Here is a 21,689-nt window from a genome sequence, read left to right on the forward strand (position 1 = left end):
GCTCTGCTAAAGCTGAAATAAAGAGCAAGGGAGGATTTTTTCCAACACAAACTTAGATGATATTAGGCTTTGTATCTGAAGTTATATAATAGAGGATGTGATGTCATACATGTAAATTGCAAATGCTGAGTCGTGCACTTTATACTGGCAAACCTCAGGGAGTTTGACACTAATGGGATGAGGGAGGGAGGTGTCCTGAGGTACAGCGACTGTGAATGGAGGGTGAACAATTGTCAAAAAGGAGATAAGCTGATGCTGCTTCAAGATTTAAGGCTATTTGGCAGCTGTAAATAGTCTCCAACTATTTGGAGATGAAATTAAGATCCTTTTCTGTGCTTTTCCTTTCTTAATTTTTATTTTTCTTAAAAACACATTTTCATCCTTTTGCAAAGAAAAAATATATCTAAAAGGATGAAAAGAGCAAACTTGTTAAGAGACAGCCTAAAAAACAACCAAGTAATGACATTTCCAAGCATACATTTTTTTAAGTTGATAGGGCTCTTTATTAATGGGCATTAGAATGAAGAGTATTCTGAACAACCAGAAAACCCTGCATCTCCATCTTTGATGGAGTCTCTCGGAGGCATCGCTTGTGGGGTGATTCCAAGCAAAACCAGTGCCACTTTCTCATCCAATGAGAGAGCCACAGATCTTATCCTGGAGCTGTTCTCCTTCCAGAGTGGCACAGAACAACCTCTTGTCTTACAGCCAGCAAAAGAAAATAAAGAAGGAAACTTAATTGCTCAAATGTTTGGGCAAATATCTAAATACTCAGATACCTAAAAACAAATAAAGATTTGCCTATTAGTAACTGCAAGATCCCCTAACATCTCTGCCGAGGGATAAGAGACACTGCTTTATATGTTCATATGGACCACTCCCAGGCTATTTCGGTGTGAAAAAGTTTCAAAACAATATTTATATATGCTTAAAAACTCAGTCTTAGTTTATAACACCAAATTGTTTTAAAGGCTGGGAAGATCAAAAATTGAGAATGGACAAGAAAAAACACAGGAAGAAATCTTCTAAATTTCTAAAAGGTGGCAGTTATAACAACTCCACTTGCCACTGTAGTCTGACCCCTGCCAAGTAGTCTGTAATAAAAATTAATTTAAATAGTGACGGAGTACTTAGGTAAAAAATGTTTAAGATAAATCATTTTGTAAAAGGGGGACAGAGTAATCAATGCCTAATTTATCAATTTTGTAAGCAGAATTTACATTATATAGGTTACCTTAAATGAGAGTTCTTTTCCTCTAACATTTCATTATGAAAAATTTCAAACATACTAGAAAAAGTTTAAGGAATTTTACAATGAACACCTGTATTCTACCATTAATACCATACTATGTGCATGCTTTATCACATATCTATCCACCCTTCTGTCCATTTTATCAGTCCATCGATGTCTGTCCGCCTTACTTTTGATGCATTTCAAAATTCAGTTTTTGCAGTCAGTACGTCTAAATGGCAGTTCTTTTTAAACTTCATTGAATACATATCATGTTAATTTCTAAAAAAGTACATTATTTATTAATTTCTTAATTTCACCTAAAACGTAATTACTTAAGAACTTCACATTCCCTACAAATAAGGAAACAGAATCAAAAGGTTGTTTTGCTTGAGGCCAAATGCCACCTTGAGCCATCTAAGAACCGAGTAGTGCCAACACTGTGTGGGTGATGGACGCAATGGGAAGCTGGGTATTCGGACAGTGTGAATGTGGTTGAAGAGAAGTAGTGATTGTTTTAACAGGGCAGCTCCATGTTTAACACGGTTTTGTGTGGGAAGGGATTAACAACTTTCACAGCTATTTAGGAAGAAAATGGGAAAGAACCCAAAAAAAGGGAGAGGAGGGAGTCAATAGAGCCTGTAGAAAAAGGAGTGGTAAGCCGGGGAAAAGGGGTGTGTGGGGTCAATTCGTGGGGTTTAACTGAGTCATACAAGCAGGGGAGCCTGCAAGTGGTAATAACATTCACAATGCATCCCTCCACCCAAAATCTTCCACCAAGGCTAAGTGTAAATGTGCGGTACAAGAGTCTGGGGCTGAAGCGTGTCTCTCACACACATGAGGGCGCGTGAACACGCACCCACACTCAAACATATCCCCTGATGGGGGTGATCTGTGTGGCCCAGGGTGGGGAATGTGGGACTTTGGGATGGCTCCCAAGCCAGGAGGCGGCCAGCGGCTCTGCAGGGCAGCGGGAGAATCCCGGGATCGCGGGTCGCAGCTCCCTCCTCCGCCCCTCACAGTGCGCTGCCGGCAGCGCACCGGGCTGGGCCGCCCCCCTTTCACTTTCGCGTCTGCGTAGGTGTCTGCCCCGGCGGGCGCGAGGGCTCGGGGGCGCGCCAGGCAGCGCGGGGGCGCGCGCCGCTCTGCAAGCGGAGGGGGCGCGGGTCTGGCGCTCGGCCCCTTCCTCGGCTAGCTCCTCCAGCCGCCGTTGAAGGCGTCTGAGCCGCTGTCAGAGCCGGGGGACCCGGGCGGCCGCCGCTCCTCCCTGCTCTCCCCAAGCGCCCCCGCGCGCAGACACTCGGGCCTTCCTGGGCGCCCCCCCACGGTGGGGGTGGGGCAGAGGCGCGGCGAGCCCCAAAGAGGGAGAGAGGAGCAGCCTCCAGGGGTGGGCACCGAGGGAACAGGAAAAGAAACTTTTCCCTCCCGCCCCCCGCGCGTGGTCCTCACCCCGCGCCTCCCCCCGCGGGTGGGAACCGCACCTGAGGCCGGGAGCGAGGTCAGGGGACTTTGGGGGCCCGTGGGGAGGGGTGGGGGGTTACGTGCACTGGGGTTCTGTATTCCCTCGGCCTCCTCCCTGCCAGTGACCAGGGTGGGAGGGCGGCCGCTGGCGCCCCCAGCCCCGATTCCCACTAGCCGGTGGCTGGACGCTTTGCTGCCTCCTCCTGCTGGTGAGGGTGTGACCCGGGGAGGGGGCCGCGGCGCCGCGGGCTCCCCCTGCGGCCACCCCCCGTCTCTCTCTCTCTCTCTCTCTCTCTCTCTCTCTCTCTCTCACACACACACACACACACACACACACGCTCCGCCGCCCGAGCTGTCACCGGCCACCCCAGGCTCGGGGAGGGGGCTCGGAGAGCCGCGCTGCGGGGCGGCCGGCGCGGGATCATCCTGTCGGACTTCCCGGCTCCCAGGGCCGCTGCCGCCAACGCCCGGGAGACAGTAGCTTAGGGAGAGGGGCCCGCTGGAGGCCCGGCCACTGCTGCTGGGGGCAGGCGGGCGCCCGCGTCCCCCTCTGCGCGATTTGGCGGCGCCACCGCCTCGCCTCCTCCTGCGGGGTAACAACACTACTGCTCTATTGCTCTACCCACCGTCAGCAGGGCGACTGCCGGGATTCTTACCCTCTCCATCCTTACCGCCGAACGGCTAATATCGGACTTGCTGGTGGCGGCAGCGGCGGCGGTGGCAAGAGTCTCGCTGCCCCCACCCACCCCCCGCCCCGCGCCCCAGCCTCCCCACCATGTCCTAGAAAAGGTGAGTGCAGCGACAGTCACTTTGCGCTGACGGCAGCGGGAGGGGGCCGGGGGAGCGCAGGGGCGGCTCTGGGGAAGGCAGGGTCCGCGAAGAGGGCGCAGGTTGACGAACTGAGGTGGGCTGCGGGCAGGAGACGAGGTGCCCGCCGGGCCGCCTCAAGGCAGGGGTGCTGGGCGGCGGGCGAGCGATCGCGGCAGCTGTCCCTGCACTGGTCTAACCTAGATTTTGCAAGAAGCTGAGATCCAGGGCAAGACCAGCCCTCCGTAAAGGAGGTAAAAACTTAGTAAAAGAGACACGTCCATTCCTTTAATAATGAACAATTCGGCAGGGCAGACTCTGCCGCCTCCTCCTCGCCCGCCGGGTTGCTAGGTCCGGGACTCCCTTCTCTCCTGCCTGCAGCCCGTGCTCCGCCTGGGTGCGATCGCTGCCCGACTGCTCGCCTGGCCCGGAGAGTGCGCGTGACGGCGGGCCCCGCGGGAAAGTTGGGACACTTGGCGGGGACTCCCGGCTGCGGGGGCGCCGGGGGCCGCTCCGCGCAGGGGACTGCTGAGCATCGGAATCGGGGGTCGGGACCAGCTCTCCCGCGCCGCCGCTGTCGCCCCCGCCGCCAGGGAGTTCCCTACCTGGAGCGGCAGAGTTCGAGTCTTCCTGCGTTCGGGGTCTGGAATCCTGAAGCTTAATTAACTGTAAGGAGAGGAGGGGCCTTTGGGCATAGGGTGAACTCTCCCCCCGCCCCCCACCGACTTTGGCGGGTGCGGGGCAAGGGTGAGGCGGGAAGCTACACAGCTGCCGCCGCCGGGCTACGGGTCGCCGAGGGCCGGAGGACCAGATTTAGGTGTGTACGTCACTGGTGCTGACTCCGGGCCAGCCGGCAGCCTAAAACGAAGCCTCAGACGCGGAGCCTCAAAGTCTTTAGAAATCAAAGTTAAGAAGCTCATCCTTTTGCTTAGTAACTACAGCGTTTGGGTGGGCGGGAGGAGAGTCGAGGTGGGGGCGGTTGGAGGGAAACCGAAATTTTTTCTTGCAGACACTCGATCCTTAGAAAACCGTTTGTTTCCTTCCCCTCTCCTGTATGTTTCTCCCAATTATGTGCACCCCCTCCCACCCATTATAAAGAAGTGAATATCCTCGATAAGCTTTCTTTCAAATTGAGCTAGTGGAAAAATCCAATACTAAAGTAGTAAATACAGCAACAAAATTATAAGGAAGGAGAGCAGCGGCTCTTGACCCTGACACTTTTTGGGGGCGGCTGGGGGAGTGTGAGAGAGGCTATATTTATAGGGCTTTGGCTGCACTGAAATCACCCAATTTTCCTGCACGGTCAAAACACGGAAATTTAAATCGAGTGGGAACGTGATCCCCTGGCTCGCTGGCAGCGGACGCTGCGGCTGCTCCGCTGAGAGGTAACTCGGCAGACAGAGGCAAGGGGCGGGGAGAGGACCTCGGGGGTCGGTGAAGCCCACCGGGAGTCCTCCCGTGCGCGCGGACGCTGTGGGCGGCGCCTGGGCTAGGGCTGCCCCTCACCTGGCGCTGCAGGTGGAGAGCGTGAGGGGACACCACCTTGACTGGCTCTCGGAAAAACCGACTTCTTCCGCGTCACCACACTTTTCACGTCTGTCCAGATATCCTGGGGTCCGCCAAGAGAAGAGCCAGGTGGGCATGAGCAAGTTTGGGACAGTCGAGCGAGAGGGGCGGGGGGCAGCGAGTGGAGGGTGCCTAGTGCCTAATGTCGTAGCCGCTGCCCGGCACCCCAAGCGCCCGCCGCTCCTGCGGCTTTAAGGGAGCTGCCGAGTCCAGGCTGTGTCGCAGCAACTTTGTATCAGTCATGTCGCCCTCCTGGTGACTGGCAGCCATGTCTGTCCAATGAGAAGCCCGCCTGGCCCGTGCAGCGTGGAGCCTTGCTTCCCTCCGGGCCAATGGGAAGGGCTCAGGGGGGCGGGATAGCAACCTGAACTTTATCTGGACATGTGACCCGCTTTTAAAAGGGCCGGCCCTCGAGCTGGCCCACTCCCCCTCCGGGCTTTCGCCCGCCTTCTCTCCCTCCCTACTTCGCCCGCCCTGGCCCTGCCCCTGCCCCCTCCTCTCCGCTTCTCCGCGCCCGGGGTGTCATTGGACCGGGGAGACGCAAGCCAACTTCTGGCTGCTCGGAGGAAACCCGTGCAGTCACCTGGGTGCAAGAGCGTTGCTGCCTCGGGCTCTCCTGCTGCAGGGAGAGTGGCACTCACTGGCCTGGATGTGGTTGGATTTAGGGGGGCTCGGCAGCAGGGGTGTCGTGGCGTTGGCGAGCGCTGCAACAGGTAGACGCCGAGAGACGGACCCCGGTCGAGGCAGGTGTGTAAGGGTGCGCGGCGGGGCGCCGCTTGCCGGGCTCGGCGTGCGGCTGCGGCGCGGGAGCGTGCACTTTGCAGGGAGAAGTGGCTGCGTAATCCGGAGGCACAGTCAGTACAGTGCCGTGCGCTTGTTGTTTTGTTTTGGTTTTCCACTTTCCCCCCCCCTTTGGCCGCCAGAGGACTATTTTGGGAAAGTTTGGCCACTTTGGATAAATGCCCTCTAACGAGCAGCTTTCAGCCGCCTTTGGCAGTGGGAGGTCTGCCGCTCTTCCCTTTCCCCAAAGATGAATTTCGGATCGTTTTCCTTATACAATTTGAAAGGACGTTTGAATAATATTTCTTTCCTCTAGCAATTGCGGAAGCACCCAAATCTCAGCTGGAGGTGTAGCGGGATAAGGGCAGTTGAAGGAGAGAGATCCTGACAGGATCCTGATAGATTCTGTGTGAAAGGGGCTCTGGAAATTCGTGCATTTCCCCTTCCCTAATATTCACGAAACTCTTGAGAGAGGCTATGCTTTCTGTGGCATCAACTGGAATTCTAGAGGCAGGAGAGAAGGGATGAAGCTTCTTTTGGTGGCATCCGTACCCTACTACTAAATTCAGGTGCATGGCTTTTCCTACTGAATTTTAAAAGACCAGGTTTAAATTATAATGGTTTTAACTATTTATTATACAGCTTTAACTATTTATTATAACATAGAAGTTAGGAGAACTTACATAGCAGACACGTTTTTGAAACCTGAATTTCAAATACACTAAATTACTCTTTAACCTTTGTATTGCTAGTTCGCTAGGTGCTGTTATTGATGATATTAAAATAGTAATGATAACTGTGTTCTCCATCTGTGAAGTTGTGCAGTGGAGTTTTAATTTTACGTTTGACTTCATGGCATGCTATCATGGAAATGCTTGAGGAGAGAAGTCTTTTAAAAAAATACTCTAAAGGGGAGCTTTTTCCTTTAAGGGAGAAATTTGTTTGGGGATTTTGGAAAGATCAGGTGGCTCAGTGAATTAGGTGAGTGAATAGAAATCAGGTGTGCTCAATGCTAACTGGTTCTCCCACTCTCTTAGGTGACCTTGGGCAGGTTTCTATCATTTCCCTCATCTATAAAAGAGGGGAACATAATAATAGTTTTGTAGTAGAGATGACAGAAAAATAGTTCCACACAATGAACTCTTACAGCTACGTAACCAATGAAAACTGTGAAATTCTTAAGATCTGTCTTTAAGGTACCATATTATAGTGAAATAACTATAGAAAATCGTGTGTTTAAAATGGGACTATGTTTTGAGGGTATTAAAAGTGAAAGTGTTTTCAGATAAAATATAAATTCGCAGGAATCTTTGTTAATATTCCTGAAAAAGTTTCTTCCTTATGGAAAAGGGCAATTTAACACAGACTGTAAAACATAAAATTTTAAAGTCAGGTTTTTCCTTTGCAAAAGTAATGTTGAAGAGCATATATATGGCTTAAAGTAGAACTTCTGTCAGTGGTTTTTCTCACTTTCCTTGTGTGAAATTTCCTTTATGTTTTGAGGGGGAGGCCATTTGCATGAAAATTAAAGGGTCATAATGGCTTTTGTCTTTGTCCCATGAGAGTCTCAGTTATAGTTCCCATTGTAAGGGAGACAAGTCTGATTTTATATAAGCTAGATTTGTATCTGCTTCATCTTATGCTTTAGTAACAAAAACTTCCCCTTAACCTTCTGGATGTTAAATTCTATTAGGATCATATTCATCAGGTAATAATTTCAGTATTTACTAGTAAGTTCAGGTTGACTGAAATTCTGCTCAATCCATGATCATTATGCCAATTTCAAAAAGACAACCTGGTTTTCCTGGACAACATAGGAAATAAATTCCTAACCTGATCCATTTTTTTTTACAGAGAAGACCAATTAAAATAATAGGAATTCAACATAAAATATTTTAATAATCCTATTTTTAAAAAATCTGATCTTTAAAAATGTTTACAGGGGAAGCCATGTAGATGCTAGATATCTGTCTTCCATCTTTTGTGTTTGACTGTTGCCAACCTTTACTCTGTTTTCTTTGTTGAAAGGTGCATTAGGTTGGTAGATGAGAGTATCATAGACAAAGCTAATTTAGATTTCAGCAAAGCCTTTTACACATTCTTTAATGATAGCCCTGTCAATAACGTGGTGACATGCAAGCTGTTTTGTGTTATTGTTAGGAGAGTTCAAGGCTGGCCAAACAGGGCTTGGAAAGTTGTGATCAGCTGCATGACTTAGCTGATAAGGTTCTTCCTTGTAGAGTGCTTTAAGATTGTTCTTGCCCGCCATCTCCCATATAGTTTCTCTTCACATGTTCATATAGCCTCACAAATCTGAGATATGACTCCTGCCTTAGGGCAGAGTGATGAAAAGTGTCCCTCAGAATATTAGTAGATGTTCTGTGAAAAAAAGCCTGCAATGGATTAAGAGGATTAAAAAGGAAAACAGGTTTCTATACTGTGAAAGTTTTAGCGTGCAGATTTCCACGGAGAAACTTAAAAAAAGCCATAAGTGATCATGCTTTTCAAGAGACAATTTGGAGGATGGATTTTTGAAGAGGGGTCTGGATGGGGATCCTCCTTCAGACTCAGGGTGGACAGGCCTATTGCCTAGGACCGGGGGGAGGGCATGGGGCCGTAGGAGTGGGAGAGGGAGCCTCTGGAGACCTTTGGTAAGGGTGTGGAAGCATGGGTGACTTCCAGGCTTTTGGGTGGAGGGTGGCACAGTTCACCAAGACAGGGAATGTGGGTTTAGAGACGGAGTCGGAGGGGGAAGAATGCACAGGGGATGTTCAGTTTTGACATGTCTCTTGTGGTATTTAATGAATTTGGACCTGAAGCATCTATACCTTAGATAGACATCCGTCGTTTACGTTCGGTATGGGGAGGACAGAATATTCTTAGGTAGAAGTAGATGCAGCACAGAATATTTATTGGTATTTTTCATCATGTGGCTGTGATTAAATGGTTTTCCAGTAAAGTAGAAAAGGTGAGTGTTAGCTATTTAGCTCCCATTTCACTATTTTTTTTTTTTTCAAGTTTTACTTGGCTTTCCTCCACACTAAATCTTCGGCTTACCAAAAAATTACCAGATAACTTTCTCAAATTTTGTAATTTGACTTATTTTCCTCTGTTTTGTGATTGATTTGAGATTAGGAATGTATAGAATAATGTTCTTTGAGTAAAAGTGTGCCACATAATTGGTAGATTTTAATGTTCACAAATCATTGGGTATTGATTATATTATAATAGTTTAAAATTTTTGACTTGCATTGTGCTATCTGCTTGGAATGCAGTGGTGAAACTGAAAGTTTCTGCCTTCTGAGAACTTAAAATCTAGTGGAAGACACAGAAAAGTAAGACATAATTACAATAGTAGGATAGTTTAGGCATTAAATTTCATTATAGAGCCTTGGGATATCTAATGCCAGTTTCTTTGGTAGAGTCATATTATTTTTCTGTGTTAATGCAAGTTCTGTAGCAAAAAGACTTCCTAGTCTCTTTTTTTTAATGAGGGGAAGGTAGGAAGGATGGAAGTAGTGAGTGGCAAAGAGGGAAGAGGATGAGAATCCTAAAGTAATATTTGTGTACAGAATTGAGGGAACTGCATCTTTTAGATGAGGACCTGTATTTGGGTCATAGATTGTTTACACATCTGAAAGGATTTGAAACTTGAGTGCATAAAGATTTTAAGAGTTTTATATATTAAAATGCACAAATAAAATTTTATTAAGACTGAGTTAATTTAAAGATACGTTTCTTTAGAGTCGTGGTTCTCAGCCGGGGGTGATTTTGCCCCTAGGCGCATTTGGCAATGTCTGGAGACATTTTTGGTTGTTACAGCTGGAGACGGGGAGTGCTGCTGGCATCTAGTGGGGAGGGGTCGGAGATGATGTTACTCAGCATCTTCCAATGCATTGGACAGACCTCCACAACAAAGGATTATTAGGTTCAAAATGTCAGCAGTGCCAAGGTCGAGATACTGTGATGTAGGGAGAGACCTGGGATCAAATTCTAGCTGTCACTTAGCCGTGTGACCTGTGCCTCAGTTTTCCCTTTTGTATCATTTGGATAATACTTTTACTAATCTCATAGGGTTGTTTATAAAGGTAAATAAGTTAATATATGTGAAAGGCTTGTAATATTGCAGTGAATTATGTAATGAATAGTAATTATATAAATATAGCCTATTATAGTCTGTCTCTGAAATAAATTTATATAGAGAGCCAGTGGATATTATTGTATATCTAAAACAATCCTGTGAGGTCCCTGAAGATGGAGACTGTGCCTGTTTTGTTTATCACTACAGATTCAATGACTGGTTGTGGGCCCGGGATGTAACACGCACTTGGTAAATATTTGTTGAATGAATGAACGCCTACATTATCAGGACCTATCTCGAACTTCCTCCATTTACTGTTGAGAAGGAAACTGTCTGTCTGTTGGGAGTCCTTTTAGCAGAAGTACCACTAGGTCAGGGTGCATGTCAGAGACTTTGCCAATATTGAAATACAGAGAAGACGGTCCTGACGTTCCCAAGTTGTCATATAGCTTCTATGAACCATCTTAGTTAATCAGAATATATGAATCTTTACTTTTCAGAATTGACATTAAATCACCTTCATCACTAATGCATTGTAAGAAAATTTTATTGTTTTAAAAATAATTCTTAAATTATTTTTCCTGTGATAATTCACTTGATAACTTTATATTGGGAAATGATAACATTAATTGCATTTCATTATTGTTTTTAATAAAGCCGTGTACTAGATATGAAAAGCAGCTTCCATATGCTCAAAAGACTCTAAAGGCTTTGGAGTTAGAAGTTTAGTTTTAAACTTGACTTTGACCTTGGGCAAGTCACCCACCTCACTAAGTCCTCAGTTTCCTCCTTGCCTGACTCATCAGTCCCTGGGATTACTTTGAATAATAAATAAGTTAACATTTGTAAATATTCTTTGCAAATTCCTGAGGCTGTATTATAGCAACTATGTTACTTTTATTTAGATGCAAAATAGTTTCATATGATTGCTTCTTATATTCTGGCTTCCGGACAAGTTATAGTCCATATGCTGTTATGTCCGCACCTAAAAAGCTAACAATTTTAGTATAAGTAGAAGTATTGCTTATAATAAGTAGAATAATTATTTATAGCTTAGTAAATGCAATTTTACAATGTCTTTTAGGGTAATTTTGCTATAAATGACTCTAATCCAATTCTTTAATATAAATTTATTTACCAGCTATGGAGACCAAAGGCTACCACAGTCTCCCTGAAGGTCTAGATATGGAAAGACGGTGGGGTCAAGTTTCTCAGGCTGTGGAGCGGTCTTCCCTGGGATCTACAGAGAGGACCGATGAGAATAACTACATGGAGATTGTCAATGTAAGCTGTGTTTCCGGTGCTATTCCAAACAACAGTACTCAAGGAAGCAGCAAAGAAAAACACGAACTACTCCCTTGCCTTCAGCAGGACAATAATCGGTCTGGGATTCTAACGGCTGATATTAAAACCGAGCTGGAATCTAAGGAACTTTCAGCAACTGTAGCTGAGTCCATGGGTTTGTACATGGATTCCGTAAGAGATGCTGACTATGCCTATGATCAGCAGAACCAACAAGGAAGCCCGAGTCCAGCGAAGATTTATCAAAATGTTGAACAGCTGGTGAAATTTTACAAAGAAAACGGCCATCGTCCTTCCACTCTGGGTGGTGTGAGCAGGCCCTTGAGATCATTTATGTCTGACTCTGGGAGCTCTGTGAATGGTGGGGTCATGCGCACCATTGTTAAAAGCCCTATCATGTGTCATGAGAAGAGCCCGTCTGTTTGCAGCCCTCTGAACATGACGTCTTCGGTTTGCAGCCCTGCTGGCATGAGCTCTGTGTCCTCCACCTCGGCCAGCTTTGGCAATTTCACAGTGCACAGCCCTATCACCCAGGGGACTCCTTTGACATGCTCCCCTAACGTTGAAAATCGAGGCTCCAGGTCGCACAGCCCAGCACACGCCAGCAACGTGGGCTCTCCTCTCTCAAGTCCATTAAGTAGCATGAAATCCCCAATTTCCAGCCCTCCAAGTCACTGCAGTGTAAAATCTCCAGTCTCCAGTCCGAATAATGTCACTCTGCGATCCTCTGTGTCTAGCCCTGCAAATATCAACAACTCAAGGTGCTCTGTTTCCAGCCCTTCCAACACAAATAACAGATCCACGCTTTCCAGTCCAACTGCTAGTACTGTGGGATCTGTCTGCAGCCCTATCAACAATGCCTTCAGCTACACTGCTTCTGGCACCCCTGCTGGATCCAGTGCAGGCCGGGATGTGGTTCCTAGTCCAGACACGCAGGAGAAAGGTGCTCAAGAGGTCCCCTTTCCTAAGACTGAGGAAGTAGAGAATGCCATCTCCAATGCTGGGACTGGCCAGCTTAACATTGTCCAGTACATAAAACCAGAGCCAGATGGAGCTTTCAGCAGCTCATGTCTAGGAGGAAATAGCAAAATAAATTCTGATTCCCCATTCTCAGTACCAATAAAACAAGAATCAACCAAGCATTCGTGTTCCGGTACCTCTTTTAAAGGGAATCCAACAATAAACCCATTTCCGTTTATGGATGGCTCATATTTTTCCTTTATGGATGATAAAGACTATTATTCTCTATCAGGAATTTTAGGACCACCTGTGCCCGGCTTTGATGGTAACTGTGAAGGCAGCGGATTCCCAATAGGGATTAAACAAGAACCAGATGACGGGAGCTATTACCCAGAGGCCAGCATCCCTTCATCCGCCATTGTTGGTGTGAATTCAGGTGGACAGTCCTTTCACTACAGGATTGGTGCTCAAGGTACAATATCTTTATCACGATCGGCTAGAGACCAATCTTTCCAACACCTGAGTTCCTTTCCTCCTGTCAATACGTTAGTGGAGTCATGGAAATCACATGGTGACCTGTCTTCTAGAAGAAGTGATGGATATCCAGTCCTAGAATACATTCCAGAAAACGTATCAAGGTAAGTTGGCCTTTTCTCCTTTTTTGAAAATCATGGCTTTATAAAATGTTGAAGGTTAGCTTATCTTTACAGTTGATAAATTTAAATGCAGTTTACGGTTTTATTTTTGTTTTCAGGATGGTCATTTAGTGCTTCCCTCTTTGCTTCTTGGTATACTATTACTTCTTTTTTGAAATAGAGAAACAAAACATCCTTAAAGTGTCTTAGAAAATATTTGTGTTGATTTTGAAGAAGCGTATATAGCTGTTCCCCCGTCTACACTGCCTGTTTGTAGGTGTTTAGAGAAAGTTTGTTTTCCACTGCCTGTTACTATATTTACTTTAGCCGGCTGCTTTTAGATTTTTTTTTTTCTTTAGCTATATAGTGGCTCACTAAAATTGCTTTAAATTAGTTTCTTTGTGGTCTTAGTCTTTTTTCTTAGCTGTCTTTATTAATCACTTCATGATTGGTTCTGAAAAATGAAATTGAACCCCAAACCTGTGACCCACAAACTCCCCATCCTGTTCGTCCTTTTCTAGCCAGGTTAATTGTATGGAAGTTGTGGTTTTCAATACAAATAAATCATTTCCTTAACTGTTGAGGGCTTTTAAAGACTCAGCACATCTAAATTTACTAAGTGGACAGTCTTGTTTTCTTACTCATATTAGAAGTGAAATATGTCATTGCAGTTTTGAATTGGTTTATTTATAACTTATAAGATCTGCAAGAAGACATACTTTACTTACTGTGAAATATCTGTTGGCTTTCCTTGCAGATAACATACTGTATATATTCAGAAAAAACAAGGAAGAGGTTTAGATATGACTAGAACGGGTGGCTCTAAGTTATGCAATAAATACTTGCATTGGACTTTGCTTCAGTACTGTTTTTTATTACATGGTTGCGATAAATGATCCCTTTATTGAACATGTAAAGAAGAGATTTCCTGGATATAGTTCATTCCGTTGGCATCTAGGAATACATGGATATTTTCCTTAAAAACTTTGTGGAAAGTATGTCCATCTCATTAACAGGATATAAAGTTTCTGTATGTATTCCTGTATCTTTCTGCTTCTATTCTGTTCTTTCCCGAACCAAAACCAGAAACTTTAATTTGTACATTCTTTTCCTTGTCGTGGGCTCAAATCATGCTCCTCTTGGTTTTATGGAAGCATGCATTCCAGAACGGACACTTGTATGTTCCTACAGTTCTCAGTAGCATGGACCATCCAGTCATATTCTAATGCCGCCCCTCTCTCATAAATTCTAAACTCTTTAACACACGTCCTGAGATAGCATGGCTTTCATCAGAAGCAAACTCAGCATGTGTCCTGCTGCTAGTGCTTTGTTTTACTTTCAGAGAAGGAAATTTTGCGCGTGATACAGATATTTTTGTAAGGGATGTTTTAGTGAGTTAGTGGGAGGGAGGGAAGCCTGGTGGTTAAGAGCGTGGCTGCTGTGGTTGAAATCCTAGCTCTGCCACTTAATTGCTTTGTGTCCCTGTGCACATTCCTTCACCTCTCTGGGCTCGAGCTTTCTCATCTGTAAAGGGGATTAACTAATACTCATCTCAGAGGTAGTTAAGAAAGTGAATTAATTTATGAGAAGTACTTTGAGTATTATCTGGTATATAGTATGCATTATAAAGTATATACATTTTAGCTACTGCTGTTAATGTTTGTTTTCATAATCTTTGCTTCCATTTCTTTGTTTTCTCTATCCTTCATCATATGAAATTCCACAAAATCTTTTAAAGAAATACATACATAATTAAAGGAAATACTTGATTTGTTGATAATTCTTATGATTAAGTTCTACTCTTGAATTTTTTTAATGATTAGACACTATACATTTACTACTATATTTGTATTTATGCTCTTTTAGTTTTCAAGGCTATTGCTTTAGGTGATGATATTTCTAGTAGAAATACAAGAGATATACCAGTTAAAATTATGAATTCTGTTAAGTTTATTCTGTATCCTGTGTCTACTGTTTTAATTATAGTTTTCACACTCAACTTGTGAAGCCCCTCCTGATGGTCTAGTGACACATAGTCTTACAGATTAATAGGAATCAGTGACCTTGAGCCTACATGCATTTGTGGGCAGTAGAGGTGTTGTCTGGTATCTCTTCTTGAGTATTCCAAAATTCCTAGTATAGTCAGAGGGGATTCATTTTGTTTACATACATACTGGTATTGTGCTAGTTAATATAAGTTTTCTAAAAAGTTTAATATCAAAGCTTTAATGTTATTTGAAATCTTTTATAGATTACTTATTTTTATAGCTTTTCCTGGTGAATATTGTCCCAGTCTGTTTGTTTTGATTATTCTCAGAATAAAGGCTCAAGCATCAGAGGATATTTAGATCTTTTTCTGGATTTCAGGCTACACATTATAATATTTAACTTCATCTAAGCTTCATCATTGGTCTCTTATTTTGCGTCTTTTGGACCAAAATTCAACCTTTTTGCCTATTTCGTGATTCATAATGATGATACCTCATTCCAGGGAACTTTGAATAAATTAACATATTAAAAATTGTAAAGGATCGAGGCAGTACGTAACTGCTTCTAGGTTTCATGATATCCTTCATCTTTAGGTTGAACGCTAAACTGTTTTCTAGTAGATTTCAAAGTATGGTTTGGGTTCCAGACCTTTTCAAGGAGGTTCATAAAGTCAAAAATTATTCATTGGTAAAAGACGCATTCAAAATGGAAGACACAGACATGTGGATTATAATGTAATAGTGTCTGAGAAGTTCACTAATACTGTTTCAGATTCCACATTGCAACTAACCTTTAAGAAACTGCTCACTGTCAATTTTCAGTGTAATATCAAAGACGCACATCTGCAATTATATGGAAAAAAACCCATTAAAATGCTCCTTTTTCCAACAACATATCTCTGTGAGGCCAGATTTTCTTCATATACTTGAACCAAACGTCACCACACATTGAGTGCAGAAGTAGATATGAAAATCCAGCTGTCTTCTAGTAAGTGAGACGATAGACTTGCAAAAAATGCAGAACAGTGCCGCTCTTACTAAAGTTTTTCATTCTGGAAAATGTAGTTATTTTTTCGTAAATCTATGTTTATGTTAACATGTAATGACTTATTTTTAAATGATTTAAAATATTTTAATTTCTAATAAGGTAAATATCAATAGATATAACTCATATAAAGAAAAGTTCTTTGGTATCCTCAGTACATTTTAAGAGTGGAAAGATATCCTTAGACCCAAAAGTTCAGAATTACTGGTCTGTTTTATTCTATACCCCCTTTGGAGGTTAATGAAGAAAGAGGATATTACTGTGTTAGCCTTACTGAATATTCTGCTAAGGAAGGAGTGTTCTATCCAAATAAGAAGAATGCTTCTCATCTAGATTAATTTTTCAAGCTGATAAAAATGAGTAATGGCTGTGAAGTATGTGTTGTCTTCATTTCAGTCTGTGAGAGTGGTGACAAAAAGTCATCTATCTGTTAATAATTTCCAATGAATGGATTGTCTGAGTGCCAAATTGTAAAGTAAATTATGACAAAAGTTGAATGTAAAGCTCTTAGGATGGACACTGAACCTGCGTGTGCCATTTAGATTGGAGTTCCTCTGTCAGCTTGGACCGAAGCCAAACTGTGACCTTGAGTGAGTCACAACTTCTCTCAGCCTCAGTTTCTGTGTTTTAAAGAGAACAAGTTAAATGAGATGCTCTCTAAGGTCTGCCACTGAAACTGTTGAGCGGCTGTGTGGTTTCCCTGGAGTCATGTATGTTAAGAATCAAAATAGAAGTATCCTTAACATATTTCCTAATCTGGTTTCAAGTATATTTTAATCACAAGTCTGGCTCCGTAGCATCCAGGGTAGTCTGGACAGAAAAATGTCATTCCATTTACCATTTAAAAGTAAAAGTGGTAGGGGTGATCTGTCATTTTGCTTTGAAAAGCAGAGTTTTTTAAATCATATCTTTTATAAAATTTGATAGTTACTATGAATTTCTTGTTCTTTAAATGTATGCTATTCCTTTTGGAAACAGGGTTTTTCTGTTGATAGAACATTGGATTTTTATGGTGATGGTCATAATCACTTTGATAGTATCATAACAAGTGCTAGCATTGACTTAGACTTTAAAATGCAAAGTTTATTATTTAAAAGGGCATATTCTGGTAGGTTTCAAGACAAGTAATAAGATATTTGTCTTAATAGATGCTGCATTTTTTTCCATGATAGAATGAAACAATTTAGTAAGTAACCTACATTTATCAATTGTCCCTGGAGTTTGTTGAAACTCACCTTCAATAATAAACGAAAAGCTTCAGAATTCAAGGAGTTTGTTACAAAGTTTGCCCTGTCTTTTAGTAAACTTTCTGAATAAACCGTTGAGATATATATATCTCTGTGTACTACAGAGTATGAAAGAATTTTGGGTTTTGGTCCAAGGGATTGGTTATTGGTGCTTACTATAATAAATAAATCCAGTATAGAATTATTTAGGTCATTTGGAAATAAAAACATGGAACTTTCTTTTTGTTGTTATTTTCTCATAATATTTTGATTTTGAAATTGCTAGTGTACCTAGAATTTCTCCAGGTTAGTGTTCTAAATAATATTTTTAGAAATGTTTTAAAAGGAGACTTTCTTCTGATGATTCATTCACTTTCATTGATTTTTGGCATTTTTGATAAGAGTGGTGATATTACTGAAAAAAAACTTTAGTGCTTTTTAATGTACAAATCACTATGTACAGTTTACTTTTGTAAATTTTGCTTTTAATGTCACAAGTATCCTAGGCATATATGTCAGTTTGTCCACCTTTTATCATCTAAAGTATTAGTATAGTTAGAACTATTTACTTCATACTTAAAAAATGAAGTAGAGATAAAAGCCCTGGTTTCAGTTAAATAAACTCAAATTGTTCAACTTAAGGCAGTTTGCATACGTACCAGGGACATGCTGAAAGTAGGACCTGCAGATTTATCGTTTTTAGATTTGATGCATTTTGCAGTGTTGAAATTCTTGATGTGTCGACCCTTACTATCCTTGTAATGTTTAGAATAATATCAGATGTTATACTGACCACTGGTAGTTCAGGTGTAACACCACTTCCCCTAATGCTTTGATGTCATTAATTTTTTTTTCTCCACAGTAAGACGTTTTTTCCAGGCTTTAGTTTTACACTACTCATATACTGATTAAATGTCAGTATTGTTTTCTTTCATTTACTAAATTCAAATCGAGAGAGAAATATTGGCGTCTTGGTTATGTTTAAATATAGCCATTAAATTGTACATTTTTGTGGACTGTGCTCCAAAATTTACTAGTAAAAATCCAGGAAATATAAGCGCATTAAATGGATAACGTCTTCGTCTTAAATTTTAGAATTTCTAGTTTTAAACTTTTCCGGTATAGTCTTTGTTTTCAGTTTTAAGAGTTTTATTTTGTTCTTTATATAGTAAAGTAATGATGAAGTTAAAATGTAATTACATATAAGCATGTGTTACTTAATTGATGCTCTGGAAACCTCTAGATTTATGATTCTTAGTGGTATGGCCAAGGCCAAAATTTCTATGTAGAAAAGAGGTAGAAATTGCTTGTATTTTATGCAAGAAATAGGAAACTCTTGTCTAAGGAAGAAAAGAGGGCAAACCAAAAGTAATTTGAATATTTAAAAAGTGAATACCCTAGGGAGAGAGTGTGAGATAATAACTGGCTGTCTGAATTCATAACTGTGGCTCTGACTTAATTTTATTAATGATGGCTACTTCATTGGCGTGTATCCTCACCTTATATGTTAGGAGTTGTTGAGACGAATTTACAAAAATTGCAGCCTAAAATTGAATGAAATAAGGTTCGTAATCAACTTTGGGTATTCTGACAAGAAAAGATTATCTAGGCAAGTCTTGGAAAGTGTTGGGTGCGTGGGTCAGAGGTGGTATTTATCCTTAGTCTTGAAAATTTGCAGGGGGTGGGAGTGGGGTGGGTACTTCCCGGTGGAGGGAATTATGTGAGCAAAACCCTGGAGACAGGCAGAAAACATGGAGTGTGGTCAAGCTGTGTGGCGGGCTGTGGTATGGGGAATTGAAGGAAGAAAGCTTGGAAGAACTTAGTTGGAATAAGAAGGGAGTGGAACTTGAAAGTCACACTAACAAATTTGTACTTAATTTGGTAGGTAATGAGGAGCTGTTGAAACGTAGGAGCAGAGAAGTGGCGTGAGCTGAAGTGCACTTTGGAAAAACCTTAATTAGGCAGTGGTTGTAGGGTGGATTGGAGTGTAAAGAGCCTTGTTAAGAAGTTATTGCTACACTGCAGGAGGATGGGAACTTGGTTCTCTGGAGCAAGGATGTTGGGGGTAATGGAAAAAAGGGGAAGTCCAAAAAAATTGGAAGTCCATTACAAAGAACTGTAAACAAGGACAAAGACATTCTCTCACATAACTGCATACAACTATCAAAATCAAGAAATTAACATGAAGTTACTGACATCTGCTCCTTAGACATCATTCTGGTTTTGCCACTTATTCTAATAATGTCTTTTATATCAAAAAGATCCAGTTCAGAATTGTGTATCATGCTTAGTTGTCATGTCTTGTTAGTCTCCTTCAGTGTGGGACAATTCCTTAGTCTTTTTCTAGATTTCATGGCTTTACAATACTTTCGAAGATTAAAAGCCAGCTATTTTGTAGAAAGTCCCTTGATTTGGGTTTATGAGTTGTTTCCTCATGATTCGATTCAGGTGAGGCTCCTTTGGCAGGAATATCACAGAAGTGATGCTGCATTCTTCTCCTTGCTTCATAGGTGGCAATCGATTTCCCTTTGTGCCATTTCTGCCCACTTGGATGACTTGCTTCAGGTGCTGTCGGCCAGTCTTCTCCATTGTCAAGTTACTCTTTTCCCTTTGCAATTTAAGAAATATTTTGGGAAGAGGTACTTTGAAGCTGTGTAAACATCCCATTCTTCATCAAACTTTGTTTATTCACTTAATTATCTATATCTGCATAGCATCATTGTTTCTTATTTGATTCAGCAAGTTACAGCCTGTTACTGTCCTTATTTTTGATGTTCAACTTGTTCTTGGTTTAGCCAGTGGGAGCCCATTCAAGCTGGTTTCTGTGTTCTTTTGCCATGTTCCCGTCATTTTCTAAGCACTTTCTTGCTTTAGGCCCATCTTGTATTTTTCTTGCCCCGGTCCTGGAGTCAGCCATTTTCTCCAAGGAGTGCCCCCATTCACTCAGACACTCCCCTCTGTGATTGAGATCTAACTCCACATTCTGGGTCACCAGGCTGCACTCCCCCAATGGATGGCCTACTTACTTCACTCAGGCGCTGACTCCCCCTGCTGGGCTGTCCTCACCCTCTGTGGGTTCTGATACCCTGCACTAGCCCCCATGAATACATGGATGTGCCCACCTCTGTGCCAACTCTGACTCTCTGTGGTGGGTGTCAGAGCCACCCGTGGGCTTTATGCCCCACCATGGGCTGTCACAGCTGTCCATACCCACACCCAACCGTCCCACTATGGATCTCTACTTTGCTATGTCTTTCCTAATGGCTTTTGGACTAAATTGTTAAAAGGAGAAGAGTTGATATTTGGGTAGAAGTGGAGAGTAAAGTGTGTGGAAAATTGGCGAAAACTCACATGTTAACAGCTTGACTGTCGTGGATTTTGGAGAGCAATTAAGAGAAATGGAGTGGTCAAGAGGAACAGGGTTGGAGAAGGGATGGTTTATCTTGGTTTCATGAGTTTTAAGTTCCAGACAGCCTCTGATTGGAAATGGTGTAGGTGGAAATGTTGGTCTGGAGGTATGAGAGATTTCTTCATAGAAATGGTAAGTGAGGAGGTCAATGTGGGTGGTATTACCCAGGAAGAGAATGTATATATGACTCAAGTATAAAGTGCGTTTTACTAGGAATTTGGAGGAAATGAACCCCATGTAGGAAATGAGCAACACATCCTAATAAAGGAGATAGAGTTGTTTAGAGAATCAAGACGGTGCCGAGTCATGGATGCCAAAGGGAAGAATCACGTAGTCTTAGAATTTCCATATTAGAAGGGCTCTAAGGCTATCTATAAATCCCGCCCTCTGCAGGCACTAATACTGAAACTAAGGCCCAGAGAGATTACGTGCCTTTCCAGTACCATACAAAGCAGTTAGTAACAGAGCTGGGAGTAGAATCCTGTCTTTTGTCTATTACATTATCCTTTCCTTCCTGTGGGTGATGGTGGTTCAGAATCTGATGATAGGGCTGGGAAGACCAGAAATTAGACTGAATAGTTGGTGCTGGTGATTTTTCGAAGGAATTCTATAGAGTGGTGGGAGTGGGCATCAGATTGTGATTGGCAAAGGAGTAAGTTAGAATGAAGAGGAGAAACGTGGGGGATGTGGGTACAGTGTTTACTCTTGGGAGGCATCTGTTTAGTGGTAAAGAGAAAGGGGTCTAGGGAAGAGATCATAGAACAAAGAAACAGGAGGCTCAGAGAGAGGATTTTGTTGGACAGGTGAGATAGGAAGAGAGTATTGGATTTGTGCTGAGACTGAGATTGAAGATATAAGAGAGAGGGAAGATAATTGATGAGGGCGACATCCTGGGAAGGCGAGACTAGAAGTGAGGCTGCGGGTAGCCTTAGAATCAGATGTTTAACTGCCAGACTGAACCAATAGGTGTGAGCAGTTGCTGGCAGCTGGGGTCACCCTTTTATGGAGATGGAAACTGAGCCTCAGACGGTATATACATGATTTACCTAAGGATGCATAGCCATGGTAAATGCAGAAAAAAATACTTGAGATAGAGAAGAAAGCTGAATGTCCGAAAAAATAGGGAGATGGATCTTCTAAAAACGTAAATCAGATTATGTAGCTGATATCAAGCCCACTGGCTGCTTCTCATTGCAAG

General features: G+C 42.8%; 1 protein-coding gene across 7 annotated transcripts in view; it reads left to right on the forward strand.

Annotated features, from left to right (window-relative positions):
- Positions 1–2,334: 2,334 nt before the first annotated feature.
- The window catches only part of NR3C2 (nuclear receptor subfamily 3 group C member 2), a 325,890-nt gene continuing 306,535 nt past the window's right edge, over positions 2,335–21,689 (forward strand). Inside the window, exons 1-2 of one of the 7 annotated variants that reach the window (XM_070611634.1) lie at positions 2,335–3,481; positions 11,068–12,826. In XM_070611634.1, coding sequence (XP_070467735.1) covers positions 11,070–12,826 — 1,757 coding nt within the window. In that variant the 5' untranslated portion in view covers positions 2,335–3,481; positions 11,068–11,069. Of the gene's footprint in view, positions 3,482–4,227; positions 4,317–4,894; positions 5,135–5,423; positions 5,813–11,067; positions 12,827–21,689 lie in introns of those variants that run through there. The other 6 variants (XM_008513775.2, XM_070611631.1, XM_070611635.1 and 3 more) reach the window with 6 other exon arrangements.

This window comes from Equus przewalskii, chromosome 2 (genome assembly GCF_037783145.1).
Source record: "Equus przewalskii isolate Varuska chromosome 2, EquPr2, whole genome shotgun sequence".
Lineage (NCBI taxonomy): Eukaryota > Metazoa > Chordata > Mammalia > Perissodactyla > Equidae > Equus > Equus przewalskii.